Below are 12833 nucleotides of genomic sequence, written 5' to 3'. Positions count from 1 at the left end.
AGATGATACGGTAGTGCTGCATCGTCTGAATCTGGGGGAGGTGATATGAGGTGCTGTTTGTTGACTGTGGTAGAGAGAAAATGAAAACGAAAATAACGCACATGTGAGGCAGACAGTACGGAACACAGTACGAATTATGGATAGACACCTCAGGCAGAGCAGATAAGTGCCTCAGGCACCAGCGATTACGCCCCTTATCTCTTTATCGAGCTTTCTTGGGCCAAGCGGCCTGGGCCCGGCGACTTCCTAACGCAGAAATTTTAGTTGGGGACCCAGGGACTGAGGTGCAAAAAATCCATACAAGGGAGGCGACTTCTGGATCTTGTTTTTTTCTTCCCTCAACAAAACCCCCAAAGACGCGATTTTTCTTCACTTTGAACGAAATCTCGCATCTTTCCATCTTCACATCATCCATCTTCCTTCTTTCCGCCCTAATAACATCCACTCTTTCCTTTCCTTTTGGGCAGAAACCAGATTTCCTGTCGACGCGCGACTCATCCCTCGTGTCGCTTCTCGTTGACCCTCGCCACCTGAAACCTCTCATCACTGGGTAGAAATCGGTCGCAGTTTGATCGGTTCCCCGCGACTTTTTAATCGACGTCCTCGTCTCTCCATCGCGAAACCTCGTTTTCGACAAGTTTTCCGACTCTCGAATTCTCGAGCCTCATACATCAAACATGTCTTCCTACGGTGGTGGTTACAGCTCCCGCGGCGGTGGCTATTCTGGCGGCTATGATCGCAACGGCGGTGGATATTCTAACGGCTACGGCTCTCATGGGTATGATCTCTTTCAGAAAAGTTTCGATCTGTGGGTTCCGCAAGATTTGATTTGATCATCATCCGCTAATATCTTTCATGCAACAGTGGATCCAACGGCTACTCTGGAGGCGGTTACGGCTCTGGCGGCGGCAGTTACGGTGGTGGCTATGGTGGGGGTGGTGGCGGTGGTTATGGTGGAGGCGGATACGGCGGCGGCGACCGCATGTCCAACCTCGGCGCTGGTCTTCAGAAACAGGTTTGGGATCTCGACTCTCTTCCCAAGTTCGAGAAGTCGTTCTATCGGGAGCATCCGAACGTCACTGCCCGCTCTCAAGCCGAAGTCGACAAGTTTCGTCGCGACCACGCCATCACCGTTTCGGGCCGCGATGTCCCCAAGCCCGTCGAGACTTTCGATGAGGCCGGCTTCCCTCGCTACGTGATGGACGAAGTTAAGGCCCAGGGCTTCCCCGCCCCCACCCCCATCCAGTCTCAAGGCTGGCCTATGGCTCTTTCTGGACGCGATGTCGTTGGTATTGCCGAGACGGGCTCTGGCAAGACTCTGACCTATTGCCTGCCCGCCATTGTGCACATCAACGCCCAGCCGCTGCTCGCCCCCGGCGACGGCCCTATCGTCTTGATCCTCGCGCCGACCCGTGAGTTGGCCGTTCAGATCCAGCAGGAGATCAGCAAGTTCGGCAAATCCTCCCGCATCCGCAACACCTGCGTGTACGGTGGTGTTCCCAAGGGTCCTCAGATCCGCGATCTGCAGCGCGGTGTCGAGGTTTGCATTGCCACTCCTGGCCGCCTCATCGATATGCTCGAGTCTGGAAAGACCAACCTTCGCCGCGTCACCTACCTCGTCCTTGACGAGGCCGACCGCATGCTTGACATGGGTTTCGAGCCCCAGATCCGCAAGATCGTCAGCCAGATCCGCCCAGACCGTCAGACGTGCATGTGGTCTGCCACTTGGCCCAAGGAGGTCCGCGCGCTTGCCGCCGACTTCCTGACCGACTTCATCCAGGTCAACATCGGCTCCTTGGATCTTTCGGCGAACCACCGCATCACACAAGTCGTTGAGGTCGTGAGCGAGAGCGAGAAGCGCGATCGTCTCATCCGCCACCTCGAGAAGATCATGGAGGACAAGGATACCCAGAACAAGGTTCTCATCTTCACCGGCACCAAGCGTGTCGCCGACGACATCACCCGCTTCCTGCGCCAGGACGGCTGGCCCGCTCTTTGTACGTTTCCCCGAACCTCTTTTGAATCGCAAGTTGTGTCATCTCCAAGGCTAACATACACCTCCCTTCAGCCATCCACGGTGACAAGCAGCAGAACGAGCGCGACTGGGTGCTCGACCAGTTCAAGACTGGCAAGAGCCCGATCATGGTCGCCACCGACGTCGCCTCTCGCGGTATTGGTATGTGTCCCCTCCCCCCACCCCCCGACCCTCCACGGCAGCCTTCCAGCATCGAAACGTGCTGTACTTTACTCTCGTGTCTAGGGGCTATCTTGATTGCGCGAACTTGCCTAAACTCGGGATTTTCTGGTCAACCCGAGCGGAGTCTTGGATTTGTGACGTAGCAGCGCGCCGTGCCGTGCTGGCTACGCCGTAATTCTTCTCTTGTGCCAATTCCTGGTCAACGGTACAAGCATGGAGTAGGCAGCTCTTGACCCTGATCAAGTTTGTCTCCAAGATTCCAAGGAGGGACCCGAGTACCTGGAGCTTTCTCATCTCCCTCCGGCATCTTCATCGCAACAGAGCCCGCATGCAAAGGAGAGAAGTACAGCCAGCGAGGATCACGAAACATACTGAGATATCCGTGACATCCGACCTGGTCGTGCTGGAATGTCTGCGCGCGCCCATGCAGCTCGCGGTTGGCTAACCATTTCTCTTTTCCTCTCTTGAAGATGTGCGCAACATTACTCACGTGATCAACTATGACTACCCCAATAACTCGGAGGATTATATCCACCGTATTGGTCGTACTGGTCGTGCTGGTGCCAAAGGCACCGCCATCACCTTCTTCACCACTGACAGTATGTCTTTTCCCCGATCCCTTCCCGCTGCTACCTCGTTCCAGATCACTAACTTTGTCGCAGATGCTAAGCAGGCCCGGGATCTCGTGAACGTGCTCCAGGAGGCTAAGCAGCACATTGATCCTCGTTTGGCCGACATGGCTCGTTACAGTGGTGGTGGTGGCAGTAGTCGTTATGGTGGATACCGGGGCCGCGGCGGTGGTGGTTACCGTGGCGGTAAGTCCGTGATAATCGGTTCCAGCAAACCGCGCAGTTCTCGCTAACACTTGTTACAGGAGGTGGTAGCCGTTCTAGCGTCAATGGCGCCAACGCCCTGCCGATCAACAATCGCAGGTGGTAAGCGTGTCGTTCTGCTCCAGGCGTCATGCGGCACACTCCGCGCGTAGAGCCACCGCCAGGCTCATCAGCATCGTTTCGCGATTGATTTTCTTCGGATTGGAGGCGCCAGGCCTCTCGACCCCACGGCGTTTCGTGTAGAAGGTTTCGGTTTAGAGGTCGGTTCATTGGGGGCTGGTAGTAGCCGCGAGTTTTGTTTTTCATGTCGTTTTCCATTTGTCATCATCATCCTGGCCGGGTTAAGCAGCATTTCGCGCGCCACGGTTCTATGGAGGCCACTTCTCTTTGTCGTTGTCTCGGAGAGGTCGCTCATCTCTCCTACTCGAGGCGCAGTACGCCGAGAGGATTTCTTCACTCGTAGTCTCGCGAGCTGTGGCTTTGACTTCGCCCGGTCTGTCGACCCCTGTCTCCCATCTTGGAGCACACTTCCAGGTTATTCCTCATGGATGTTGTGAAGGGTGCGGAGATTCTGTAAGCGTGAATCGCGCTGATGCAGATCGCTCAAGTATGAGAATCACGAGCGAACTGGCCTCTATCTTAAGGATGCCAAAGCATGTATGTACTTAATTGAAGAAAATGTGAACTTCACTTCACTCGACGTCACCTGAGTGTGTTGCGAGCACATGGATGATGTGATCTTGACATGGTGAGTTTCGGTACGCTCGGCACACACTAAAATTGAGATATCAAACTTGTCTCAATTGTGATAAACGGACCTCAAGTCTCGGGACCGGCACGCCCTCTTGCTCCATTTCCTCCTGGCTCCAGCCTGGAACCTCAAGAGCGTCGTTCAAGGGTATGTATTGGGTTATAGTTTCACACACCGAACTCATTGACCTGTTCAGTCTCCTGACACAGGCATCTACCAATCGCCTGCTCTTCGTATTCTTCTTCACGGAGCCACCGAGATGACACAAACGTCTGTGCTCTTCTGGTCACAGCTGGGTAATGTTAGCGGACGCGTTCTTGTGCCCATAGAAGTTAGGGGTGTCTTCCCGGTGACGCTATCTCCATCCTACTAATCAGCCCCATCGTTGATCTCCGCCCTCATTCTCTCTCCCCTTTCTCCACCGCCCATCGTCTTCTCCGACCAGCTCGTGGAGATTGACGAAATGACATCCAAGATGGTGTTAACTAAGTAAGCATCACCCAGCCTTGTCCATATTTGAGCAGGTTTCTGGAGCTTCTAGAACCTGGAGTGAGGTTCTCCTATCTCATTAGCTCCTTGGCTGTGGTTTCTGGACCCAACATCATCTGGAACTTGAATATGAGGTCATCCTATCTGATTAGTGTCTTGGCTGCGGTTCTTCTCCGGTGGTATAGGATGCCTTGTTCAACGCGTGTTTGAACTCATGGCTCACATCCCAGTGCTCATCATCAGAGCTGTGGGTGTTAGCTAGTGCGCGACGGCGGGCCACTGCGCATCGACCGCTACGCTGTCATCCATATCGTTCATTTACCCCCTTCCCTTCTTCTTGTCCTCAAAGCCACGTTGGAAAGCTGCGGAGAACGGATCTGGTGGATACGCCCTAACCCTCCGGAACAAGATCCGCTGCTTGTTCGACAGCGCCTTAACGTGCGGTGAGCTATCAGAGTTCCCCGCATAATACTTGCTCGTCCCAGTGGAGCAGGCTTGTTTTGTGGCAAGACTTGGGAGGAGAGCGAGAAGGAGTTTCGGTGGAATGTGAATGAAGTACGGACGGTACATAGGCTGTTCTCTGGCGTGGATGGCGTGGAATGGAAATGCTAGACGATGGAACGACAAAGTGAGGAAAATGGAAACTTCATGGGTGTTGTGTTTCCTTGGTCTATTACGTATGGACCTTTGAGGCAGATGCTATGGATGCAAAGGATTGCCTCGTCAACTCTGCCAGCGTTGGTCAACAGAAGCCCATGAAGGTGAACTCCGTGGGTCAGGATAAAGATCACGTTTAACTATACATGACTAGACAGGTACTCTTCATCGCAGAACACGTTCCCTCAGACTTAAGGAATTCGATTCTCCGGGGAAATGACTTCTCTTCCCATACCATCACATTTTCGGCCAGGGCCGCTTCTCTTGCCAGAGCGTCGCAGGTTACTTCAGGAGGTTGCGGAAGAAGTTCAAAGAAGCCAGACAGAGAGAGGGTAGCACCGGCGTAAACACTTGTCGCAGTTGATGTCCATACTTCGGGTGTCCAAGGGAAGGAAAACTCACCGCCATGTGCCACGAAGAGAGGGGATTTTGCGTAAGTTCCATGGGGTCCTTCAAAACTCTTCCCCTCCTCTTCGTTGTCGTTCGCCGGCAGCACCCGATAGACCTCGGTCAGTCGGGGAATTAGCAATGCCGATGATTCCACCCCACTTGCCCTTCTGTTGCCCGCTCGGCTCCTTTCATGATGCCCCTTGTTGGGATTGATTATCCCGGTATATAATTACAACGTGAGAACATGACCGATTGATCTTGACGTCTGGGTTATTGGCGGGGGGTTTGGGGTTTCTTTCAACATCCGCAGTGTACGGAGGAGTAGCATGCTTCACGGTGCCCCGGACGTAACATGAGGGATAACTCCGCCACGCAAGGTATGTTTCCTGGAATATCGTCGGAACCCGCCCGGGCACTAGTGGAACGGAATGACGATGATTTTGCGGGGAAGAGCCAGGGGTGGTTGCGTACAGTAGTTCCCGCTCCCACTCACCCACCCGACCGCTGGTGTCCTTGGCCATTCTTTGGGTGGCAGACTGTGTGTTTCTACGGAGTCCGTGGTGCTGGCGTGAAACAGCCCAGGCATTTTTCTTCCGCTGGCCCATGGAAGACAAGGTTCCTAGTGCATGTATCAGGTCGTTTCCCCAAGTTCCGAATGTCATGGCGCACTTACACGTATCCATACGGAGTAGTGGTCATTCGAAGAACCACCTGAGTGTCAGGATGATTCGATGCTCATCTCAGCCATCCGCCCTGTTAAGTGAGAGGACGGAAAGTGCCTTTGGAGGATACGCATCCGGTTATCCCTTGATTCCGGGAAGGGCAGCTTGTTGGGATATGCTGCCTGCGGCCGAGTTAATGTTGACCAACAACACCATTCTGAGACACTGCAGATGCTTGGGGCGCGGTCGAACGGCATCCCTAGAGGGGGCGTGCATGTTGGAAGGTGTCCAATGCCGGGCAACTGGGCTTGACTGAGGCAACTGCAGACGGACGAAGGGGTGCAGATCTCTTCAGTACGGATTCGTCGCGACAAAGATTTCGGCCACGAGAACCTGAGGGCGCTAGGTGTCCTAGGACATGTGATGAAAGGATAATATTCGAGCGGTTGGCTCCGGTGTGTTTGTACTCATAGTTTGCTGTTTCATCACAAACGAAAAGCCTCAACTGGCTCTCCAAGATGTGTCATGTTGATGGCATCGCGGATGGCGCACTTTACTGGAGAAGGCAGAGGCCCCTGAGCCTTGGTGGTGAACTTCCCGATTAACAGACTAACACCCGGTGTTTTCGATAGCTATCCAGCATAACCAAATGATGCTCTTCCTCTACTTCGTATCGCCTGTGTTTCCAACCCTGTGTTGGGTATACTGCCAAGACAGCCTCCAAGTTCCACTTCATCACCGCAAGAGTGGCGTCGGAAGTCGATATCCCCAGCTTTGTTGATGGACATACGCCAGCTCCACTGCCATGTGTTGGAAGGGTTCTGATGGAGGGGCCTCGCTGAGACCTCACCCCTGATGAGAGCGCCTGGTTGACACAGGGACTTCCACACAGCCTGCGATCAGTTATCCCAAAAACCACACAGGAAGCGAGGCGGCGCGGCGGTGGGGTCTCATGGCCTTTCCAGGGTCGCTGCCGAATCACACACGCAGGGCGCGGCAGCGGAAACCAGGGAGATGGGCCACCGACGGACCACGGGCTGCCCGGCTGGGTTTCCCTTGGCCGGCCACACGGTCGGGCGAGTTCCCACCCAACTTTCATCCCAAAGAAGCTGAACGCAGGCCCAAGAGGAGCAGGGTCCATCCCATGGTGGAAACATCGAAGTCGAGGGTGCCCTGGAGGTTTTGGCATCCACCTGCTTCCCAAAGGGAACTGTCCTGCAGCAGAGGTGTGCCGACACGCTCCCAAAGATAGCAGCACAACCAACGAAACAAGGCGCTCGCTCCCGCGACGCTAGACCCGAATACGTACGGTTTGGACGCAACCTTTGCGAGCAGCTGCGAACAGTGGCTGGTCAGTCATCTGCCGAAATCTCTCCGAAGGCATTTCAACTGTTGATGGAAAACGGCTGGCGTGCCGAGGCAGCGGCCATCTTGGTGCACCATCTCTCTCCGCAAAGTAAGCAGTTTCAGTGATGATTGAGAGTTATGTGAGGGCAAAGCGCTGTCACGTGCGGCCCTTCTCCTGCACAGAAGTTGCACAGTTCCATCATAAGCCCTGCGAGGAAACAGAAACAAGTCGGGAATGTGGTTGATGTAAAGCAGGTAAGTACTGTGTTAGGTTTTTTGCATTGTCCCATTTTGTCGCAATGAGAGCGGGAGAACGGAGACTCGGAGGATTGTAATGGCCTTGTGCTAGTACCTGAAGGTACATTACATGACCTAGAGGATGGAAAGTCTGACAATCGATAAAGAGTGAGGTGAATTGAGGAAGTTAAGAAATCAAGTCCAGCACCTTCCACCAAGACTTATCAATTCCTATCTCGGTCAACAAATGTGAGAATCAGTTGCCTTGCCATTCCTTTTCAATTATTAGGTATTTCGAAGGAAATCCGACTGCAACACACCATAGCAAACCCCATGACAGAACCGAAGTACCTACACCCATCCACCATTCCTGATCGCTTTCCGTGGGTTGTAATGCATGCTCGGCATCGATGCACTCTGCCCTGTTGGGTCACGCGCAGCCTACCCTCCCACCTCTCGTCGGATGCCCACTCTTGGTAGTCAAGCAAAGGGTCGAGGGTCCAGGTTTTCCCTCACACAGATGAGGCTGGCGCCTCTCCTCCACGGAGTATGATGGGTAGTAGCCCGTACTCCGTACTCATGTGCTTGGGAAAGATTTACAGTCTGGACTGAAATCTAGGTGGACACTGTCCCTGGCCTGCTCACACCCACCCGCCCTTCAGTGCGACCCAGCCGCCCAACCTCTCACACCGCAACATGGAAGCATGGCCTGTCATGTTTGAGAAACATTCCCGTATCCGGACATTCAGTGCACACCGATCCAGAGCGTCAGTTGGCAGTCGCCAAATCGCCGACATCGCCGACTGAAACCCGCCACACTGTCTGCGGCCACATGGAGGGCTTGCCGTGAGCCTCACGCACACATCGACTACTTACGTCCAGGACAGGAGGTATCTCCCAACTACCCACAAGTTTTGTACACTACACACAGCGGATGAAGTGTGTTGATGCCTGTCTACACAGTAGTCGTAGGGCAATGAGCCCACAGACAAGACACCACAGGACATACTCCGCAGCGTCATTTTTGTCTCAAAAAGGAATCCCGAAGCCCCAGATTTCTCTTTGACGAATGCGACCCGCCAATCAGCTTCATTCCCGGTACCGAGCATGGGGTCTGGGCGACCTGAGGGGGTGGGGCACATTTCGCGTGCTGTTCCCTCAGATGCAGGGCCCCTCCGTCATCTGTCGTCCTTCATCGCTTCTGTGATGGCACCCTCAACGTTTCATCCTATACAGTGCTTGCTGGCCCCCCCGGCACTGCCACCTACACCAGGACCTACGGCACGAAGACAGCTGGTATTGGAGCATGAAAAACAACTCGGCGCCTGTGGGACGGCATACTCCGCTTCCCTTCCGAAACCAAACATGGATGAACCGGAGGAATGATCTACCAGGCTGGGGCTTGCGATGCCGTCATGTCGGAACGACGCCGGTCACGCAGAGAGCTCTGAGGCTGGTGACACAAGACCGTCGCCAGGTTCCCGACTGGGTTGTACTGCCGATCAACGTTACAATGAACGCGCCACGTGTTGAGCTGCGCTAGCGCGCTCGCCGCCCTGGGTTCGGCTATGTTCTGGTATGTAGTGTATGTATGTACGTACAATATGATGCGGAAAGAGTAGGCAAGCAGAGGTGTTTGGCTACCACCCATCGGCGGACTGCGCTGCCGTTTTGTTAGTTGACATCTACCGTCCTGCGGCAACGGAAAAGACCGTTCAGCAACCTGCACCAGGTGGAAGCCATTGAGGAAAGTCTTCAAGGCGCAGGCTGTTCTTGTCTGCAGATCAGGGGAGTTCGTCACCTTCCTTTCCCACCTGCCCCAACGAGGTCTGGTTGCGGATACTGTGCAACTATACTGGGTCCCCCAAGAAGATCTCGCGCACCATTTTAGTGTATCCGGACATTCGGGACACCGCCGAGAAGAACTAGGGTACGTACTGTGCAGCTAAAATCTAGTACTCCCGCATAGTGGCAGAGATGCCACGTACATTGGGACTCGTTTGCGTGATGTTTTGACTTTGACTCGAACAAAGGAGAGGAAATTTGCTGGCAGGAAACTTTTCCGGGGTATGTACCGTATGCACACACGCCGACATCCCGAGTCCCAGGATAGGGCTGAGCTCACACAATATTGGCACACATGACACATGCTGACGGAACCGATGCAGCATTTGCAGCTCACCTCGGAGTCAAGATTTTTTTGATGATAGGTCAAACAACCTGCTGGCTTGCGATATACAAAACTACCTCGGCTGCTATCCGCACTTGCATCACGAAAGGCGAAAGGTTCGACAAAAACTCCATCGGTGTACCCGGCGTACAATACCCAATCGCTGTCCTTCCCTGACATATGTATCTTGGGGCAAGCTGCAACGTCCAAATATGCCATTGACGTCGTTATCTCTTTGGCCTCGACATTGATGGTGCAACCTCACATCCGTGGTACGTAACGCAATCAACTATCTTTGCATTTGCATATCAAATTTACCTTGTGGTCTTCCCGTTGATTGTCCTGCAGCGGGAATCATGCAGGCGGGACGGGAGCTAAAGGACGGGCCCTGACCGCTGGATCAAGTGAATATTCTTCCTCAGTGCATCGTGACGATTTCTTTGTGTCAGGGTATGTGGAAAACTGCTACCTAGTCTGGGCATGGCAGGCTTTGTGTGACTTTGCTTCTTGGAAAAATGAACGAAAGTTCCATCACAGTTCCATGTGTTGGCCCCATTTCCACGTGTTCATTACGGAGGAGCGCCGGAGCATCTCCGCTAACCTCTCTGGCAGATAGTTTTTACTGGGATACACTTCACTCCCCCAGACCGTCGGATCTCGAAGCCCCGACCTTTCTTTTGCGCTGCCGCGTCCGATGCTAGCGCCGTCCAACCTGAAGGCTAAACTCTAATTTAACTATACGGAGTACAATTCTCAGCGATCCTCTGATACCACATCAGACAAGGACCAAGTATGTACATTCTTTTCGCCTTATGCCGACAAATAGATTGATAGGACGCTGTTGAGCCTGTCGGATCCTCTGAGACCTGTCATTGTTGATAGTGACTTGCAACCAGGAACATGCATGGCATGTGAATCGTTTCACGAAGTCCAGCGAGTTGGTTGCCCTCATTCGGGAAGATATTCGCCCCCTCCTTTTCGACATACACAGGCGCAAAGAACTAGACGCCTTGACCAGCATAGTTCGGAGCCAATCGCTGATTCAGTCGTCTAAGCGCATCGTTCCAACATCCCGGGATCTGGCGGCTCCAATGTCAACACAAGCCAAAAATTCAGGACGAGGCCCCGATGAGGCACAAATCACCCACCAAAGTCATGCCAAGGACGCTGGCTGTTCTCGTCCCGCCTCGGGACTCCCCAGACACACATTTGCCTTCCCTGGTTCGGGCCCGTCCCGCACGTGGTTTGGCGGTGACTAGCCCCGATCACGTTGAAGACTGCCGGCCCTCTCTCCGCTAAAGACGAGGGGAGGCAAACGGGGATGGCCGCGCTGTTCCTAATCTGTGCGCGACCCACCCAATAGTCACAAGTCCTAGACAAGTCAACGCACAGCGCTGGAAAGTTCCTAGCCGCGAAGCCAAGCCGAGCGGCAACAACACAGAACGCCCCAAAACAGGGAAGTGTTGCAGAGCAGTGCAACGCAGGAGACTGTGTGATAGAGCGCCTCGCACCTTGTCATATGTATGTACAGTACATACATACGCGTGTGCGTATAGCAGAGGGGCCAAGGCTTTTGATATGCCTATCAAATGTCTCGTCTACCATGGTCAGTCTTGTGTTTCGGGTGTGAGCACCGGAGCTGAATCCATCACAAGGCACACAGATCCTCAACCATACCATCGGTTCCACTTCACCACGTTCGTTTCCTCCACAGCCAATCCACAACTGGTGAGGTGTGGCACCCCTGCTTGACGATTCCAACTCTTCACTCCCACCAAAACAACCCAGGTTCGTTCGACAAGCATCATGAAGCTCCGCCGAGTCCAGCATGCGTTCTCCAGTCAGGTTTCACTTCCCATGGACATCCGCAAATGCGGTCGCCACCATCCGATGGGCTGGACAGCATGCTTTTTGCGTGGAATTCTTTCCCTTCCTGAGAGGAGAGAGCGCGAGGACTTGTTGGGTGAGGAGCGCCGATATCCGATGTGCCGTCCCAGAGCCGGGGCAGCCTTGGCCGACCACCCTCCCCACCAACCCCCCGGTGCCCGAGGAGCCACGTCCGTCGTCCGCCGCACCGCTTTCATCAAGATCGGCGACCGTCCGCTCGGCTAACCTAACTGGCTGTCTGTCTTGCGTTTGACATGTCTCTTCTCAGCTAAACACAACTTTTAAGTATTGCCCAAGCATGATCAGATCCAGATGAGCTCTTATTGCTCACTCCCGCTCCCTGTGTCGGTGAGAGAGAGCACTGCTGATCAGAAACATTCCCTGGCAGCACAAGGCAAGACAACAAGACGCCGGAAACCCACCACCCCTGGGAATCGCTTTCTGCATCAGGTCACCCAGAGCGAGCTTCACCACACGAGTCAGAAACACCAGAGGGTCAGTGCAACTGTGGGGAGTTGGGCAGGGATGTGGCTGCGAACTCGGGGCAGGCAAATGGAACCATGCCCTCACCCCCAGAGAGGCCAGAGGGTCAGGGGTGGCGTCACCGCCCGGCTGAGATGGAGCCATGCAGATCCATTGGGCCTTACGCATTACAATCGCCCCACTCTTCTCCTCTCCAGCGGAGGACGCTGGACACACTCATCCACAGGACAAAGCTCCGTTCGTTGTTTTGGGAACTGGAGACGACGGACGGGACGGGGAGAAAGGGAAATGCGTGAGAGAGGATGAACGGGACCCCAGGATTGGCGAGCGATATCCGACCCGACCATCTCCATCTCATGTGGTCTCCTCCCAAAACAACAACACACGTCACCAGTCTCCGATAAGTTTCCGTCGGTGAATTTACGGTGTACCTGCCCATACATGAAATTACTATAGTACATGATGGAACAACACAGAACGGGGACACCGGAGTGCTCCGTGATGCCGCAGCTGATGAAAAGGTGAACAACAACAAGCCCGGTTGTAGGTATGTGTCAGCTGCAGGCGACCTCACAGGCGACCCGAGCTGGGGACCTTGACGCGTGCTGCGTTAACTGCATGCAAAGCAAAGCTACGGTAGAAATAGACACTGTGCGGAGAAGAGCAATCCCAGGGAAACAAGCCCAAAGGACTGGGTTCGATCATGTGGGGGGCTTACCTAAATGCGTTA

General features: G+C 54.1%; 3 protein-coding genes across 3 annotated transcripts; 2 read left to right on the top strand and 1 right to left on the bottom strand.

The window, feature by feature from the left end:
* Nucleotides 1-677: 677 nt before the first annotated feature.
* VTJ04DRAFT_197 (uncharacterized protein) lies at nucleotides 678-3081 on the top strand (the record flags this gene model as incomplete). The annotated part of the gene is made up of 6 exons (XM_069359715.1): nucleotides 678-778; nucleotides 865-1997; nucleotides 2069-2176; nucleotides 2668-2796; nucleotides 2860-3016; nucleotides 3072-3081. 6 exons carry the CDS (start codon nucleotides 678-680, stop codon nucleotides 3079-3081), a joined length of 1638 nt encoding a protein of 545 aa, XP_069222807.1.
* A 1337-nt stretch (nucleotides 3082-4418) lies between these two features.
* Nucleotides 4419-5838, bottom strand: VTJ04DRAFT_196 (uncharacterized protein; the record flags this gene model as incomplete). Its single annotated transcript, XM_069359704.1, has 2 exons — nucleotides 4419-4515; nucleotides 5789-5838. The coding sequence occupies 2 exons, from the start codon at nucleotides 5836-5838 to the stop codon at nucleotides 4419-4421; spliced, it is 147 nt and encodes a 48-aa protein (XP_069222806.1).
* A 5701-nt stretch (nucleotides 5839-11539) lies between these two features.
* Nucleotides 11540-11845, top strand: VTJ04DRAFT_195 (uncharacterized protein; the record flags this gene model as incomplete). The annotated part of the gene is made up of 1 exon (XM_069359693.1): nucleotides 11540-11845. One exon carries the CDS (start codon nucleotides 11540-11542, stop codon nucleotides 11843-11845), a length of 306 nt encoding a protein of 101 aa, XP_069222805.1.
* Nucleotides 11846-12833: the final 988 nt, after the last annotated feature.

Source organism: Mycothermus thermophilus (genome assembly GCF_041956435.1).
Source record: "Mycothermus thermophilus strain CBS 625.91 unplaced genomic scaffold VTJ04scaffold_1, whole genome shotgun sequence".
Lineage (NCBI taxonomy): Eukaryota > Fungi > Ascomycota > Sordariomycetes > Sordariales > Chaetomiaceae > Mycothermus > Mycothermus thermophilus.
Note: the sequence above shows the minus strand (reverse complement) of the source record. Positions and strands in the feature narration are given on the sequence as shown.